The following is a 16,601-nucleotide window of genomic DNA, read 5'->3' on the forward strand; positions in this document are numbered from 1 at the left end:
TGGCCCAGGTCTTCCTCCCAGGGTGTCTCAGGAACACACAGGATGTGTGGGAGGTGGAAACAGGGACACTGGCTGGTAGGACACCTATGGAGGGCACATGGCGCGTCCCCTACTGGTCCTGACAAGCCCATGGGGCGGCGGCCACCGTGGAGACCTGAATCCTAGCACACGGGCCCAGGATCTCGGCCTGCCTCCGATCTGGTCCCCACTGCACGGTCCCCACCGCACCCAAGGTCGTGGGGACAACTTGTTCTCAAAACAAACAAGATGTTGATACAACTGACCGATTCTCTTTATTAAATAACAAGTACATAGTCTATATACAGTAGCCGGGCTGGGCCACGAGCGCTCTCCCCTCCCCCGTGGAGGCCCCGCGGGACGCAGCCCCCGCTCAGCCAGCCGCTCGCCCCAATGCCCGACACCGTGGGAAGCAGCGGGCAAGTCGAGGATGTCGCCTGAGAGTCGTCCCCACGCATGGGAGAAACGGACCGTCTACGCTCGCGGGGACTCCGGGCAGGACTAGCAGCAGTGGCCGGAGCCCGTGGGGGTGCTTCTTGGCCTCTCAGCAGTTTAGCCAGCTGCCACTCGCCAGGGTGTGGGTGACTTTCCTTGCGTTGGGGTCAAACTCCAACTGGGAAGCTCCGCTGAAGAAATAGTAAAATCCTGGAAATACAGAGGAGGGAACCCGTGAGATACTGTTGCAGATAAACCAGCTTGGCAACACCCAGAATGCAGAATGCCAGGCAATGAGAATTCTGGTGTTTATAAGGGTTTTACTGGGTGCCGGATTCCGGAAAGCGTTTGATGGGTTTGTTTTCTCACGTCTTCCTTCAACAGTCCCATGAGGGATGCGCATCTAAGTCCGCCCTGCAGATGGGTAGGGGGAGGGGTGTGCAGGCTGGCCCAAGGTCCCTCGCGGAGGACAGGCTGGTGACAGCACCGCCTTCCAGCTCTGTCCGACGGCGAAGCCAGGCTCCACTTACCATGGTATTCTTCTTCCAACCAGGCAAAATTCTCTGCTTCTTTGGAAACCATGAACTCTTTATTTTCTTTTTTCCCAACAGTCCTCCTCCCCTTTCCTTCCCTGAGGGTCCCTTCCAGACCCAGAGAAGCATGGAAACCCCTTGAGAACACCAGGGCCCTTCAAGGCTCGGCCATCCTGGTGCTCAGGACCAGTAAGGACCACCAATAAGGACCCACCAGCCTTCACTTCTCTCTCCTCGAGCAGGAAAAAGATACAACTGGTTTAAAACCCCGGGCACACGAAGAAGCAATGATTTGCAACTGACTGGCATGGGCAGCGACTGACCACTTGGGGACATGTCCCTGGGAATCAGTAGTTATGGCAGGATAGGGTGAGGGAAACGTCGCCACACTGCTGGAGGGGACTTCTCTGCGCGCAGGGAGATCTGAGAGCTCAGGTCAGGACGCAGGGAAACAACCCTGAGCAGTTTGCTATTTTCCGCACACACGGAACAGAGATGAGTGCCCACCAATCACATCAATGTTTTCTAGAAGTCATCATAGACTTGGCATGGAATTGGTAAGTAGCAATTTGGGGGAAGAGAGGAAGGAGCTGCTTAGAGAAAACCTGTCATTACACAGGGCACCTGGGGGCTCTGTCACTTAAGCATCCGACTCTTGGTTTCGGCTCAGGTTGTGATCTCAGTCATGAGATCACGGCCCCCACTGGGCTCTGCGCTCAGCGCAGTGACTGCTTGGGATTCTCTCTCCCTCTGCCCTTCCCCCCCCTCAAGTAAATAAATAAGTCTTATAAAAAAAGAAAATTTGTCATTAGAAATTAATCCAATTGTCCCTCCGATACCCTAGAAAGTTCCCAGTGCCCCGTGACCAAACAAAAAGTATCTCCTCACCAAATGCTTCAAAAGCAGCGTCGACCTTCGTGTCCACCCCTGGGAAGTCTTCCGCTATTTGCCTGGGGAAGCCCGGCTCCATGGATTGTCTCTTCTCGTCAAATCTGCACCCAGTAAAAGAAACACAGCACGGCATTGCACGGAAGCCACGTGACCAGAAGCCCTAAGTCATGTCGGGTTTACTGTGGCATTCTAGTAAACTTTCCAAGTATCGTAAATGAACGTCAAGCCGGTGAGACACTACAGAAATATGGGACTTTAATGGGACTGCAAACACAGCTCTTAAAACTGTCTCTCCCCCGGAGAAGAGGCAACATCCGATGTCTCAGATGTCTGTTACCATACTTCTCGAGGCTGGATGGAAAGAACCTAATCATCTTTCTATCATAAAGGCTTGAAGGTACGGACAGATGAGTTGCCTCATTCATCTCAAATACGAATGTCAAGTTCTCTACCGTATGTGGCTTGTGCGTGTCCTCCCCACCCTGCACGTCTGGATTTCCTCCAGCAGCCTCCTAGGGAAGGGATGACGGAGACCAGGAAAGCACAGGGAATGTGTTGTGGGCTCGTTGGCTGGACCTTGGTTGGTCCTGCCAGTCGTCGGGCAGATGGCCCAGGCATCGGCGTCTGTGTGTCCTGGGTTCTGACCGTAAACCCGGACCGCTGCTGCTCACTGGCCTCTTAACGACAGCCCTACTGAACGGGTGCGGTCGGGGCGGCCCTGAAGCATCATATGGCGAAGCTGGAAGCATGAGACAAACACCCAGGGAGGCAGTGGGTGGACAGGAAAGGAATGCTAAAGTGTGGCCCGGATTCCCAAGGCTTGTTTTGAAACAAAACACAAGCCCATCTGCATTTGGAGTCCATCTGGGAAGCTCCACCGGGGGGTGGGACTTGAGGCAGGACTTGAAGAGGGCATGCACTGGCTGGAGGCAGGGGGCGGGTGGTGGTGGTGGTGCAGAGGTGAGAAGAGGCTGTTCAGGCACAGGGTGGTGTGGTCGCAGGGGAGCTCCGGCCTGCGGCTCCCGGGCTCAAGGTGGGACCGAGATAGAGGCCCCTGGGACCACCTAAGACCAGCGTTGCTGCCTTTGAAAGAGAGTCTGTCCTGGTCCTCCGTACTGGGGGTGGGGTGGGGCTGGGCTGCGAGTGACCTGGGGGTATCCTTGGAAGAGGATAATTTCCCTGCTGAGGCTTCATGCAAAGTCACCCCAACCCCGTCTTACCGCCAGTATTTGTCTCCTACGAAGAAATATGTTTTCTTCTTTTCTTTATCAAAAAGGGCCGCATCAATTTTCCCTACGGTTGCAGGAAAACCCAGGGTGCGGATGCCTTTTGGATAACCTGCTTGTGGCTCCGTTCCTCTCACGGCCCAGAACTGATTTCCTGTTAAGAAAAATCATTTGGAGTCTTGTTGAATTTATGACAGTTAAGCCTTCGAGTTTTAAAAATACTTGTCAGCACCTTTGATTTTCAGAGTAAGGATTTAATCTCCAGCTCAAAGTGGATTGTTCACAAAAATGTGTGGATTGAACAACTGAACACAAATGCAAAGAGGGAATTTACAACTCTGAGTGATTTATATCCCTACTTGCATTTTTATTATCTGTAAAATATAAATAAAATAACACCAGACCCAGTTGTTTCTTCAGAACTTCGAGTGACGAAGGAGACACAATTTGTCAGAGTAGAGAAAACTAAAGTTCTATTTAATTTTCCTGCAAAGGGGTTTATTTCAACAGGTTAGAAGAAATTAATGTTTCATAATTACCTTTAAAAAGGAAAACAGTGTCCTTGTTAGTGTCTTCATATGCGGCATCCAGGCCTGAAGGGAGCGACGGCCAAAACGAAGAGATCAAATAAAATCCAGGTTCAAGTGTCCTGAGGGATTTGCGCCAAAAATACCTAAAATATGTAGAAGAGGAAATGAAAATTGAGAAACAGACCTTCACCTTTAATGGGTTTTTCTCCCTGTGGTGCCTCATCCACCCGCCCCATCCCCTCAGCTGCTAGGCTCGAGGGCGGGCAGCAATCAGGCAGGCTGTCAACGGGAAAAGATCCTTTCTTTCTCTTGGGACGCTTGCCCCCGGCCTCCTGCCGAGGATTCTGGCGTAAGATCTTCCAGAGAGAAGGTGGCTACAGCCCATGCAAACCAGTGTGGGCATCACAACGCTGGTCACGTTTTCAGACGGACAGACTGGTGTGTGTGTATGTGTGCGTGTGGGTGTCAGTATTTCCAGAATGACTGTGGAAGTGTCTACACGCATCCTCGATAGTGGGTGGCGGCGGGGAGCCCGTGTGGCGAGGGAGACTGGCTCTTGGCTTCCCTCCCACGTGCGCAGCCTGAACGTGTTGTCACGGACATAGTCTGCAGCTGTAGATTAGCCGGTTAAGGATAATGCCCTCCTGATGCTATCTTTAAAGGAAGCAAAGATAAAACTCTAATTCTGAAGTTCGACCTGAGCCTCTGGAAAAGTAAGCGTGGCTTATAGCGACTGGAGACAAGCACGAGAGGACAGGCATCGAATCAAGCCTTGGAAAACGAGTGGGAAGCTTTTGGGGAAACATGGAGGGTGAGTCACGAGAGCTCAGTGATTTCAAGTTCAGAGAAAATGCTTTGCTCTCAGAATTTAAAATCTCCATCAAGTCTCCGTTCTCCTTACTAAACACTGAACGTCAGAAGAAGAGAGAGGAAATGGAATCTTCTGGTCTGACCTGTCCTTAAAGAAGAGGATTTCTCCCCTCAGGGTGCTGACTGCATCGAAGGACAAAGCGGGGTCGCACGCAGCTGGGGTCCCCGGTTCTGAAGGCACAGATTCCGTGGGCGCCACAGGGTCATCGGGGGAGCCAGGGGGAGATCCTGAAGGGAACAGATGTGGGGAGGCAAACAGAGGGACTGTGACGCTATCGTCCACGTGAGTGCTTTCCCAGCGCACTCAGGGGCTTAAGAGGAACTGCAAACCCTTCGCGCCGCGTTTTCAAGCTCTCCCGAGGACCGGCCCTGCAAAGCTCCGTGCCCGGTGTGTGCGGCCTCGCTCACCGTACAGGGACTGGATGCCGGCCACGTCATCTGGAGAAAGGCGGAAGCGGGCCAGGTCTGTGTGTGCCCTGTAGACTGGGTACATCAGAGCGTGGGGGTCGGCTGAGTGAAAGAGACCCAGGGAGTGGCCAAGTTCATGAGCAGCGACCAGGAATAAGTTGGTTCCTGTTTAAGAAATAAACAGGGTTTACTTGGTACAAATAAACAACGGTTACTTGGTACAAATCCATGGACATCCTCACACAGGTCAGCTGTGTGTTCTCTCATTTTCTCCCTGGAGGCACATGGGGCTTCCTTTGCCTGGTGTGTGGTTAACGGGCCCACACTTCACGGCAGGCCAAGTGTTTTTCAAGGCTCTTTCTTGAAATCAGTCTTTGAGACAAAATATCCAGTCATGTCCCCACCCCACTCTCCTGTCTCAGGATCCTAGCGGAGAGCCAGCTCCCTTTTCCTGTGCTCTGGAGGGGGCCCAAACCACTTATGTAGATCATCCATAAATGTTTCTCTTCATTTGTTAATGAAAAGCTAAACACTGTTTCAACATATTAGTGTTTGCCAGTCATGGCCTCCGTTATATGAATCACAATTTATTCATCTCAATTCTGGAATCCTGAGACAACCACGCTCCCCCGATTCCCCATTGTAATGCTGCCTGCATAATTTTCCTCCCCAAGATTGTTACTATTAAGCACATATTGAGTCTGGAAATATATATATATATATATATATATATATATATATATATATATTTTTTTTTTTTTTTTTTTTAAAGATTTGGAGTGAGAGCAAGCACAGGCAAACAGAGAGGCAGGCAGAGGCAGAGGGAGAAGGAGGCTCCCTGCCAAGCAAGGAGCTCGATCCCAGGACGCTGGGATCATGACCTGAGCTGAAGGCAGCTGCTTAACCAACTGAGCTACCCAGGCGTCCCTGGGTCTGGAAATATTAGTAAGGATCATTGACATAGGGTTTGCAAGATTGGTCTCAAAGATAGCATGCCTAATCGTGCTACTGTTTGCCACAAAAGAGATCTGGGCCACACAAACACTGGCTATATTTACATTTTTTTCCTCCATATTATTAAAAATAACCCAGAATACTGAAAATTGGAAGTCATCGGGTAATTATATTTGACAGGCTGATTTTACTTTTGCAAGTGTTATTTGTGTAACTTGTGATCCTAGTACAGTCCTCATTAGAGGCTTTGCAGGAAGAAGTTGTTAATTCAGTAGAATCAAAGAAATTTACCGAGCACTAACTTCACGTTCATACTCTCTACGGAGATTCTGTTTGAGTTTCGATTATAAACCCCAGTGAATTTCAGAAGCAGTATTATTTGTTTTAGCCAATTTTTTGAGAACTTTGGAAGCCAATCCTCAAAGTATACAGTTATGAATTGACAAATATTCTTCCACCTAAAAAATCTGGACACTATATTGGGGGCAAGTGCTTTCCTTCAGAACTAGTCTATAGAAACTCTTGTTAACCTAGAGATAGTAAAATGCTGATTTACAAAGAAAACCTAAAAAGGAACCTCAGTTCCTGAAATTTAACTCTCATCTCCCTTTTGAAGAGTAAAGAAGAAACAGCCCCCAACTGGATACAAGCAATATCCAGGGCACCATCCCTTGGGTATCTGCCACTCAATATAATGAGAGAATATTCCCGAGGATGGTTCTGAGCTCACCCTAGAAACGCAGTCATCAAAGAAATACTTACTGATGTCCCCACACTGTGCTTACCAAGACAGAGAATAAACTTTTCAGACATGTGCAAAATAGTTAAAACAAAAATACATTCTACTAATTCTCAAACTATTCAGGCAGTATGGGACACCCCACTTCTTGAAGATTCTGAGCTATTAAGAATTTTCTAAATCTAAAGAAACCCCCCACCGACGTCATTCCGAGAGATGTGTAACCTACCTGAAGTGTCTCTTGTCCACTGTTCATCGTCGTCAAAGTGGGCGTCTCCAAAAATGCCGGGGCCGGGCGGGTAGGCATGACCCAAAACATTTCCAGGTCCATCAAAAGGGCTAAAGTCTCCATGATCTAACAGAGAAAGTGTTTTTATTGGAAAGATAGGTAATTCAGATCTCTTGGAACACCCTCCCCCAGTAGCACCTAGATAAATTGATGCATTTCATGGTTTTTGTGGGATTTTTTCCTTTGTTTTACCTCTAACTGCGAAGGAGATCTTTATGTCAGCCTCTCCATCATCAGCCCTGGAGAAGGTCAGTGGGGTCACCTCCTGCCAGAGGCTCAGGGCTTTCTCAATGGCAGAATCAATAGCATCTCTTGGCAAATCCAACGTATAATTTATAATCCTTTAAGAGAAAAATTGAAGAGCAATGCCGTCTTCGTCATTTTCGAAAGCTTACCTATAGTGACTTCTCATCCGTTAAAGCTGTGTTGGGTGAAAACTCCAAGGTCTATTTCAGGCCAGTTCTGGGAAAAAAACCAAGGTGGATGGTGAGAGTGGAGAAGCAAAAATAATAAGGCAGGGAGGAGTCAAGATGGCGGAGAAGTAGCAAGCTGAGACTGCTTCAGCTAGCCGGAGATCAGCTAGATAGCTTATCTAAAGATTGCAAACACCTGAAAATCCATCGGCAGATCGAAGAGAAGAAGAACAGCAATTCTGGAAACAGAAAAACAACCACTTTCTGAAAGGTAGGACCGGCGGAGAAGTGAATCCAAAGCGACGGGAAGATAGACCCCGGGGGGAGGGGCCGGCTCCCGGCAAGCGGCGGAGCAACCGCGCACAAAATCAGGACTTTTAAAAGTCTGTTCCGCGGAGGGACATCGCTCCAGAGGCTAAACCGGAGCGAAGCCCACGCGGGGTCAGCGTGGCCTCAGGTCCCGCAGGGTCACAGAAGGATCGGGGGTGTCTGAGTGTCGCAGAGCTTGCGGGTATTGGAACGGGAAAGCCGGCTACAGAGACAGAGCCGACAGTAAGCTCGCAGCTCCGTGTCACCTTGAACCGGTCGCAGGCTCGGTGAGCTCGGAGCGCGGCCGGAGGTCAGGCAGACGGGAGTAACTGGGCGCTGTTCTCTGAGGGCGCACTGAGGAGTGGGGCCCTGGGCTCTCGGCTCCTCCGGGCCGGAGACCAGGAGGCCGCCATTTGTATTCCCGTCCTCTGGAACTCTACGGAAAGCGCTCAGGGAACAAAAGCTCCTGAAAGCAAACCCGAGCGGATTACTCACCCCGGCCCCGGGTAAGGGCGGTGTAATTCCGCCTGGGGCAAAGACACTTGAAAATCACTACAACAGGCCCCTCCCCCAGAAGATCAACAAGAAATCCAGCCGAGACCAAGCTCACATACCAAGGAGTGCGGTTTCAATACCAAGGAGAGCAGCAGAATTCCAGAGGAGGAGAAAGCCAAGCACGGAACTCATGGCTTTTTTCCTGTGATTTTCTTTAGTCTTGCAGTTAATTTAATTTTTTCTTTTTCATTTTTTTTTTTTTTTTTTCTCGCCTTCGGGTAAAATTTTTTTTTTTTTTTTAACTGTTACCTTTTTCTTTTTTAACGATTTTTTACTAGTTTATCTAATATATATATATATTTTTTTTACATTTTTCTTAGGTGTTTTCTTTTTTTAAAAAAAATTCTTTTCTTTTTTTTTTTTTTTTTTTCTTTTTTCTTTCTTCCTTTTTGAACCTCTTTTTATCCCCTTTCTCCCCACTCACGATTTTGGATCTCTTCTAATTTGGCTAAAGCATATTTTCCTGGGGTTGTTGCCACCCTTTTAGTATTTTACTTGCCCCTTCATTTACTCTTATCTGGACAAAATGACAAGACGTAAAAATTCACCACAAAAAAAAGAACAAGAGGCAGTACCGAAGGCTAGGGACCTAATCAATACAGACATCGGTAATATGTCAGATCTAGAGTTCAGAATGACAATTCTCAAGGTTCTAGCCGGGCTCGAAAAAGGCATGGAAGATATTAGAGAAACCCTCTCGAGAGATATAAAAGCCCTTTCTGGAGAAATAAAAGAACTAAAATCTAACCAAGTTGAAATCAAAAAAGCTATTAATGAGGTGCAATCAAAAATGGAGGCTCTCACTGCTAGGATAAATGAGGCAGAAGAAAGAATTAGTGATATAGAAGACCAAATGACAGAGAATAAAGAAGCTGATCAAAAGAGGGACAAACAGCTACTGGACCACGAGGGGAGAATTCGAGAAATAAGTGACACCATAAGACGAAACAACATTAGAATAATTGGGATTCCAGAAGAAGAAGAAAGTGAGAGGGGAGCAGAAGGTATACTGGAGAGAATTATTGGGGAGAATTTCCCCAATATGGCAAAGGGAACAAGCATCAAAATTCAGGAGGTTCAGAGAATGCCCCTCAAAATAAATAAGAATAGGCCCACACCCCGTCACATAATAGTAAAATTTACAAGTCTCAATGACAAAGAGAAAATCCTGAAAGCAGCCCGGGAAAAGAAGTCTGTAACATACAATGGTAAAAATATTAGATTGGCAGCTGACTTATCCACAGAGACCTGGCAGGCCAGAAAGAGCTGGCATGATATTTTCAGAGCACTAAACGAGAAAAACATGCAGCCAAGAATACTATATCCAGCTAGGCTATCATTGAAAATAGAAGGAGAGATTAAAAGCTTCCAGGACAAACAACAACTGAAAGAATTTGCAAATACCAAACCAGCTCTACAGGAAGTATTGAAAGGGGTCCTCTAAGCAAAGAGAGAGCCTACAAGTGGTAGATCAGAAAGGAACAGAGACCATATACAGTAACAGTCACCTTACAGGCAATACAATGGCACTAAATTCATATCTCTCAATAGTTACCCTGAATGTGAATGGGCTAAATGCCCCTGTCAAAAGACACAGGGTATCAGAATGGATAAAAAAACAAAACCCATCTATATGTTGCCTCCAAGAAACACATTTTAAGCCCGAAGACACCTCCAGATTTAAAGTGAGGGGGTGGAAAAGAATTTACCATGCTAATGGACATCAGAAGAAAGCAGGAGTGGCAATCCTTATATCAGATCAATTAGATTTTAAGCCAAAGACTGTAATAAGAGATGAGGAAGGACACTATATCATACTCAAAGGGTCTGTCCAACAAGAAGATTTAACAATTTTAAATATCTATGCCCCCAACGTGGGAGCAGCCAACTATATAAACCAATTAATAACAAAATCAAAGAAACACATAAACAACAATACAATAATAGTAGGGGACTTTAATATTCCCCTCACTGAAATGGACAGGTCATCCAAGCAAAAGATCAGCAAGGAAATAAAGGCCTTAAATGACACACTGGACCAGATGGACATCACAGATATATTCAGAATATTTCATCCCAAAGCAACAGAATACACATTCTTCTCTAGTGCACATGGTACATTCTCCAGAATAGATCACATCCTCGGTCCTAAATCAGGACTCAACCGGTATCAAAAGATTGGGATCATTCCCTGCATATTTTCAGACCACAATGCTCTAAAGCTAGAACTCAACCACAAAAGGAAGTTTGGAAAGAACCCAAATACATGGAGACTAAAGAGTATCCTTCTAAAGAATGAATGGGTCAACCGGGAAATTAAAGAAGAATTGAAAAAAATCATGGAAACAAATGATAATGAAAATACAACGGTTCAAAATCTGTGGGACACAACAAAGGCAGTCCTGAGAGGAAAATATATAGCGGTACAAGCCTTTCTCAAGAAACAAGAAAGGTCTCAGGTACACAACCTAACCCTACACCTAAAGGAGCTGGAGAAGGAACAAGAAAGAAACCCTAAGCCCAGCAGGAGAAGAGAAATCATAAAGATCAGAGCAGAAATCAATGAAATAGAAACCAAAAAAACAATAGAACAAATCAACGAAACTAGGAGCTGGTTCTTTGAAAGAATTAATAAAATTGATAAACCCCTGGCCCGACTTATCAAAAAGAAAAGAGAAAGGACCCAAATAAATAAAATCATGAATGAAAGAGGAGAGATCACAACTAACACCAAGGAAATACAAACTATTATAAGAACATACTATGAGCAACTCTACGGCAATAAATTTGACAATCTGGAAGAAATGGATGCATTCCTAGAAACATATAAACTACCACAACTGAACCATGAAGAAATAGAAAGCCTGAACAGACCCATAACCAGTAAGGAGATTGAAACAGTCATTAAAAATCTCCAAACAAACAAAAGCCCAGGGCCAGACGGCTTCCCGGGGGAATTCTACCAAACATTTAAAGAAGAACTAATTCCTATTCTCCTGAAACTGTTCCAAAAAATAGAAATGGAAGGAAAACTTCCAAACTCATTTTATGAGGCCAGCATCACCTTGATCCCAAAACCAGACAAGGATCCCACCAAAAAAGAGAGCTATAGACCGATATCCTTGATGAACACAGATGCGAAAATACTCAACAAAATACTAGCCAATCGGATTCAACAGTACATTAAAAAGATTATTCACCACGACCAAGTGGGATTTATTCCAGGGCTGCAAGGTTGGTTCAACATCCGCAAATCAGTCAATGTGATACAACACATCAATAAAAGTAAGAACAAGAACCATATGATACTCTCAATAGATGCTGAAAAAGCATTTGACAAAGTACAACATCCCTTCCTGATCAAAACTCTTCAAAGTGTAGGGATAGAGGGCACATACCTCAATATCATCAAAGCCATCTATGAAAAACCCACCGCAAATATCATTCTCAATGGAGAAAAACTGAAAGCTTTTCCGCTAAGGTCAGGAACACGGCAGGGATGTCCATTATCACCACTGCTATTCAACATCGTACTAGAGGTCCTAGCCTCAGCAATCAGACAACAAAAGGAAATTAAAGGCATCCAAATCGGCAAAGAAGAAGTCAAATTATCACTCTTCGCAGATGATATGATACTATATGTGGAAAACCCAAAAGACTCCACTCCAAAACTGCTAGAACTTATACAGGAATTCAGTAAAGTGTCAGGATATAAAATCAATACACAGAAATCAGTTGCATTTCTCTACACCAACAGCAAGACAGAAGAAAGAGATATTAAGGAGTCAATCCCATTTACAATTGCATCCAAAACCATAAGATACCTAGGAATAAACCTAACCAAAGAGACACAGAATCTATACTCAGAAAACTATAAAGTACTCATGAAAGAAATTGAGGAAGACACAAAGAAATGGAAAAATGTTCCATGCTCCTGGATTGGAAGAATAAATATTGTGAAAATGTCTATGCTACCTAAAGCAATCTACACATTTAATGCAATTCCTATCAAAGTACCATCCATCTTTTTCAAAGAAATGGAACAAATAATTCTAAAATTTATATGGAACCAGAAAAGACCTCGAATAGCCAAAGGGATATTGAAAAAGAAAGCCAACGTTGGTGGCATCACAATTCCGGACTTCAAGCTCTATTACAAAGCTGTCATCATCAAGACAGCATGGTACTGGCACAAAAACAGACACATAGATCAATGGAACAGAATAGAGAGCCCAGAAATAGACCCTCAACTCTATGGTCAACTAATCTTCGACAAAGCAGGAAAGAATGTCCAATGGAAAAAAGACAGCCTTTTCAATAAATGGTGCTGGGAAAATTGGACAGCCACATGCAGAAAAATGAAATTGGACCATTTCCTTACACCACACACAAAAATAGACTCAAAATGGATGAAGGACCTCAATGTACGAAAGGAATCCATCAAAATCCTTGAGGAGAACACGGGCAGCAACCTCTTCGACCTCTGCCGCAGCAACATCTTCCTAGGAACAACGCAAAAGGCAAGGGAAGCAAGGGAAAAAATGAACTACTGGGATTTCATCAAGATCAAAAGCTTTTGCACAGCAAAGGAAACAGTTAACAAAATCAAAAGACAACTGACAGAATGGGAGAAGATATTTGCAAACGACATATCAGATAAAGGACTAGTGTCCAGAATCTATAAAGAACTTAGCAAACTCAACACCCAAAGAACAAATAATCCAATCAAGAAATGGGCAGAAGACATGAACAGACATTTCTGCAAAGAAGACATCCAGATGGCCAACAGACACATGAAAAAGTGCTCCATATCACTTGGCATCAGGGAAATACAAATCAAAACCACAATGAGATATCACCTCACACCAGTCAGAATGGCTAAAATCAACAAGTCAGGAAATGACAGATGCTGGCGAGGATGCGGAGAAAGGGGAACCCTCCTACACTGTTGGTGGGAATGCAAGCTGGTGCAGCCACTCTGGAAAACAGCATGGAGGTTCCTCAAAATGTTGAAAATAGAACTGCCCTATGACCCAGCAATTGCACTATTGGGTATTTACCCTAAAGATACAAATGTAGTGATCCAAAGGGACACATGCACCCGAATGTTTATAGCAGCAATGTCCACAATAGCCAAACTATGGAAAGAACCTAGATGTCCATCAACAGATGAATGGATCAAGAAGATGTGGTATATATACACAATGGAATACTATGCAGCCATCAAAAGAAATGAAATCTTGCCATTTGCAACAACATGGATGGAACTAGAGCGTATCATGCTTAGCGAAATAAGTCAAGCAGAGAAAGACAACTATCATATGATCTCCCTGATATGAGGAAGTGGTGATGCAACATGGAGGCTTAAGTGGGTAGAAGAATAAATGAAACAAGATGGGATTGGGAGGGAGACAAACCATAAGTGACTCTTAATCTCACAAAACAAACTGAGGGTTGCCGGGGGGAGGGGGTTGGGGAGAAGGGGGTGGGATTATGGACATTGGGGAGGGTATGTGATTTGGTGAGTGCTGTGAAGTGTGTAAACCTGGTGATTCACAGACCTGGGGATAAAAATATATGTATATAAAAAATATATGTTTATAAAAAATTAAAAAAAAAAAAAATTAAAAAAAAAAAAAAAAAAAAAGAGAAAAATTGAAGAAGAAGTTATTTTCTCCTGTGATAGTCATTAGTAAAATCTGGGTAGTGTGTGAAAACCTCTTTGTCCCATTACCTGTAGGTAAGGTGGGTTTTCCTCCACTTGGGCATGCCAGGGAAGGTGGTGAAGCTGCCAATGTCGGGAACGCCACACCTGGGCTTACGCATCATCTCCAGAGTGTCTGCGTCCAGCTTCCCCGTCACCTCCAACCCGAGGAACTTCTGCATTTCTCGGATTTTCTCAATGACGGGACCACGGTCCCTTCTTTTAACAAACGGTTTCGTATCTTTTGGAAGTTTGTAGTATTTTTCCAGGTATTGCTAATGGGATATTAAGTAAAGTTTTTATGTCATACTTTGATTTTTTTAGCCTTTCGAGGTAAAATGCAGCTGCTGACTCAAACTGTCTGCAGTATCTGTCTGGTTTGAAGAAATCAAAATGAGTGTCCTATTCAGCTGCACTCTTAGGTAAAGACTCCTTGCTTCTGTTCTGCCTTTGTAGCCAGATAATCTCTGGAACCTGGTCTACTCCCAAAGCAATGAAAATGAAACAGAAAACCAAGATAAATGTCTGTGTTCCTCTTTTAAGGTAAAAGAGGAACACAGAGCACATAGGCTTCTTTGGTTGTAATTCTGTATTTCAGGCCCATTTATTAACTCCCTTGACTTTCTACTTTATGCATCTCCCAGGGACCTGCCCTAAGAAGAAAGCTGGACAAACCCATGCATCTAGACACGACACTAGCAACATAAACACCAGCTACATGTACATTGGATTAGACGTCCCAGGGGGAGATACATTTAATTCCTCTCTCTACCTGCTACTCGCGCACCCCAGGCCCCAGCGAGCCCTGGGAGGGATGGAGCCCCCAGTCACCTGAACAAGCTCCATGCTGTCCTCGTCCTCTGCAGCCCTGTCCGCTGGGTAGGCTGAGCACACAGCCACACAGAGCAACAGGAGAGCTGGAAGGTTCTGCATTTCCACGGGCTCTTTTTGGCTCTAAGTCGTTGTGGTGCTCTGTGTCTACCTTCTCCTGGGTCCGGTCTCTGGAGCCCTGACTTTTATAGGGTGACAGAGGTGGGTTAGGTCACCCGCAGCGTGACTCATGATTGCTTTCATCCGAATGACAGCAGGACCATGTCCAAAAATTCCAAATCTGAAGTAGGATGATATAACCTACTTTACTAATTTCTCTCAACCCTTCCAATTTTGCAAATCATAATAGTGATTAAGCTCCAGGAAATGCTTCCTGTCTTCGTAAGAAGAGAACTGGGGCATTTTTTTTTTTTTAATTCTGGAAAAAAAAGTGCCCAGAGTTTACTAGACCATTGATGTTTGTGTGTTTGAGAGGAGAAATAGGCTGACTCGGTAAAAAGTCAAAGTTGGTTAGAACATATGAAATGCGGTCTTATTTTAAGAAAAACAGACTTAAAATCAAATACAATGAGATGTAAGTAAATGACAAGCCGTGCTTACATAGCTCAAGTGCACACTGTTAGATTTTGTAGTAATAGAAGGAAGAATATCTAGGTTAAGGTTGGAAGGGAGAGTCTGTGTTTTGAGCCCTTGACTCGAAGTCTGTGTTACTGGTTTCTGGTTGGATTTGTTAGGAGAAGGCTCCTGGGCAGGACAGAACAAAGACCTCGAGGGAGGAGGTGTGCCCTTTCTCCTGCGGCTGGTCTTCCTTCTGTCCCAACCGGGGAGCGGGTCGCAGACCTGCAAGCACCGTCCCTGCGAACCTGCGGGGTCGGAAGGAAGCACCTTGTGCCAGGACCAACTTTCCCGTCATCGTCGCCGCCGCGCTTCTCACGGTCTCCCCATCTCTCTCCCTCCTCCCTCAAATCACCATAGATACTTCGAACTTCTTTTTTTTAAAAGATTTTATTTATTTATTTGAGAGAGAAACAGAAAAAGAGAGAGGCAGGGGAGCGGCAGAAGGAGAGGGAGAAGCAGGTTTCCCATGGAGCAGGGAGCCCGAGATCAGGGAGATCAGGGAGACCCTGAGATCATGACCTGAGCCGAAGGCAGTGGCTTAATGACTGAGCCACTGGGATTGTGGGTGAACTTTGAACTTAAAACAAAAGCCGCCCTTAGATGTCTCCCCCAGGGTGCTTACCTGTTTTCTCTTCTCTCTTCTTCCCTTCCTCTTCCTTTTTCTTCCTGTTCTTGGTCCCGCAGAGCGCTGGTCCCGCCAACAGTGCTCGTAGGGAAGACTGCGGACATCCACAGGGGAGGGAGCTCGGCTGAACGTTTTACCATTCTCCCGCCACCTGTCCCTCTTCCTCACCGACCTTGCCTCCCTTACCCTTAGAAAAACAGAGCAGAAAAAGAGAAAGAAATTAAATTGGAAAGAGCCAAGTTTACACTTACAAAACGTCTTAAGTGAACATTTTTTATTTGCCACCATGGTTTGTTTTTTCTTTGCTTATTTGTTTGCTAAAGAGCAGAACACCCAGGAGTGAGAAACTCTGTGAAACGATGAAGAAAAATGAACACTCAGTAAGTGCAAGTTTTGTTCCCTGCCTTTGCATTTCTTGTGCATTTTCCTTCTTTCTCAGTATCTTTGTACGTTCTGAATAAACACCAGAGCGATCTCATCCAGTGCGTGTCACAGGTGCAGTGAGAGGTCTGTGCCTGGAGGTGACCAGTCGTCTGAAGCCTGGGGCTGTGCATTAGGGGTAAGCATCTGTTTTTAGACTAGAGTCTATCTAAAGACATCTCTTCCTCTAGGGGAAAGAATTTGGGTCTTGCGTCGATTGAAATCAAGGGGAA

At 45.3% G+C, this 16,601-nt stretch overlaps 1 protein-coding gene across 1 annotated transcript; it reads right to left on the reverse strand.

Annotated features, from left to right (window-relative positions):
- Nucleotides 1-270: 270 nt before the first annotated feature.
- On the reverse strand, nt 271-14,966 carry LOC131834652 (stromelysin-1). The gene is made up of 10 exons (XM_059179335.1): nt 14,706-14,966; nt 13,905-14,149; nt 7,086-7,234; nt 6,834-6,959; nt 4,912-5,076; nt 4,587-4,731; nt 3,643-3,776; nt 3,098-3,257; nt 1,875-1,978; nt 271-663 (listed from the first exon to the last, which is right to left on the reverse strand). Exons 1-10 carry the CDS (start codon nt 14,805-14,807, stop codon nt 563-565), a joined length of 1,431 nt encoding a protein of 476 aa, XP_059035318.1. The 5' UTR covers nt 14,808-14,966; the 3' UTR covers nt 271-562.
- Nucleotides 14,967-16,601: the final 1,635 nt, after the last annotated feature.

This window comes from Mustela lutreola, chromosome 1, assembly GCF_030435805.1.
Source record: "Mustela lutreola isolate mMusLut2 chromosome 1, mMusLut2.pri, whole genome shotgun sequence".
Classification (NCBI taxonomy): Eukaryota; Metazoa; Chordata; class Mammalia; order Carnivora; family Mustelidae; genus Mustela; species Mustela lutreola.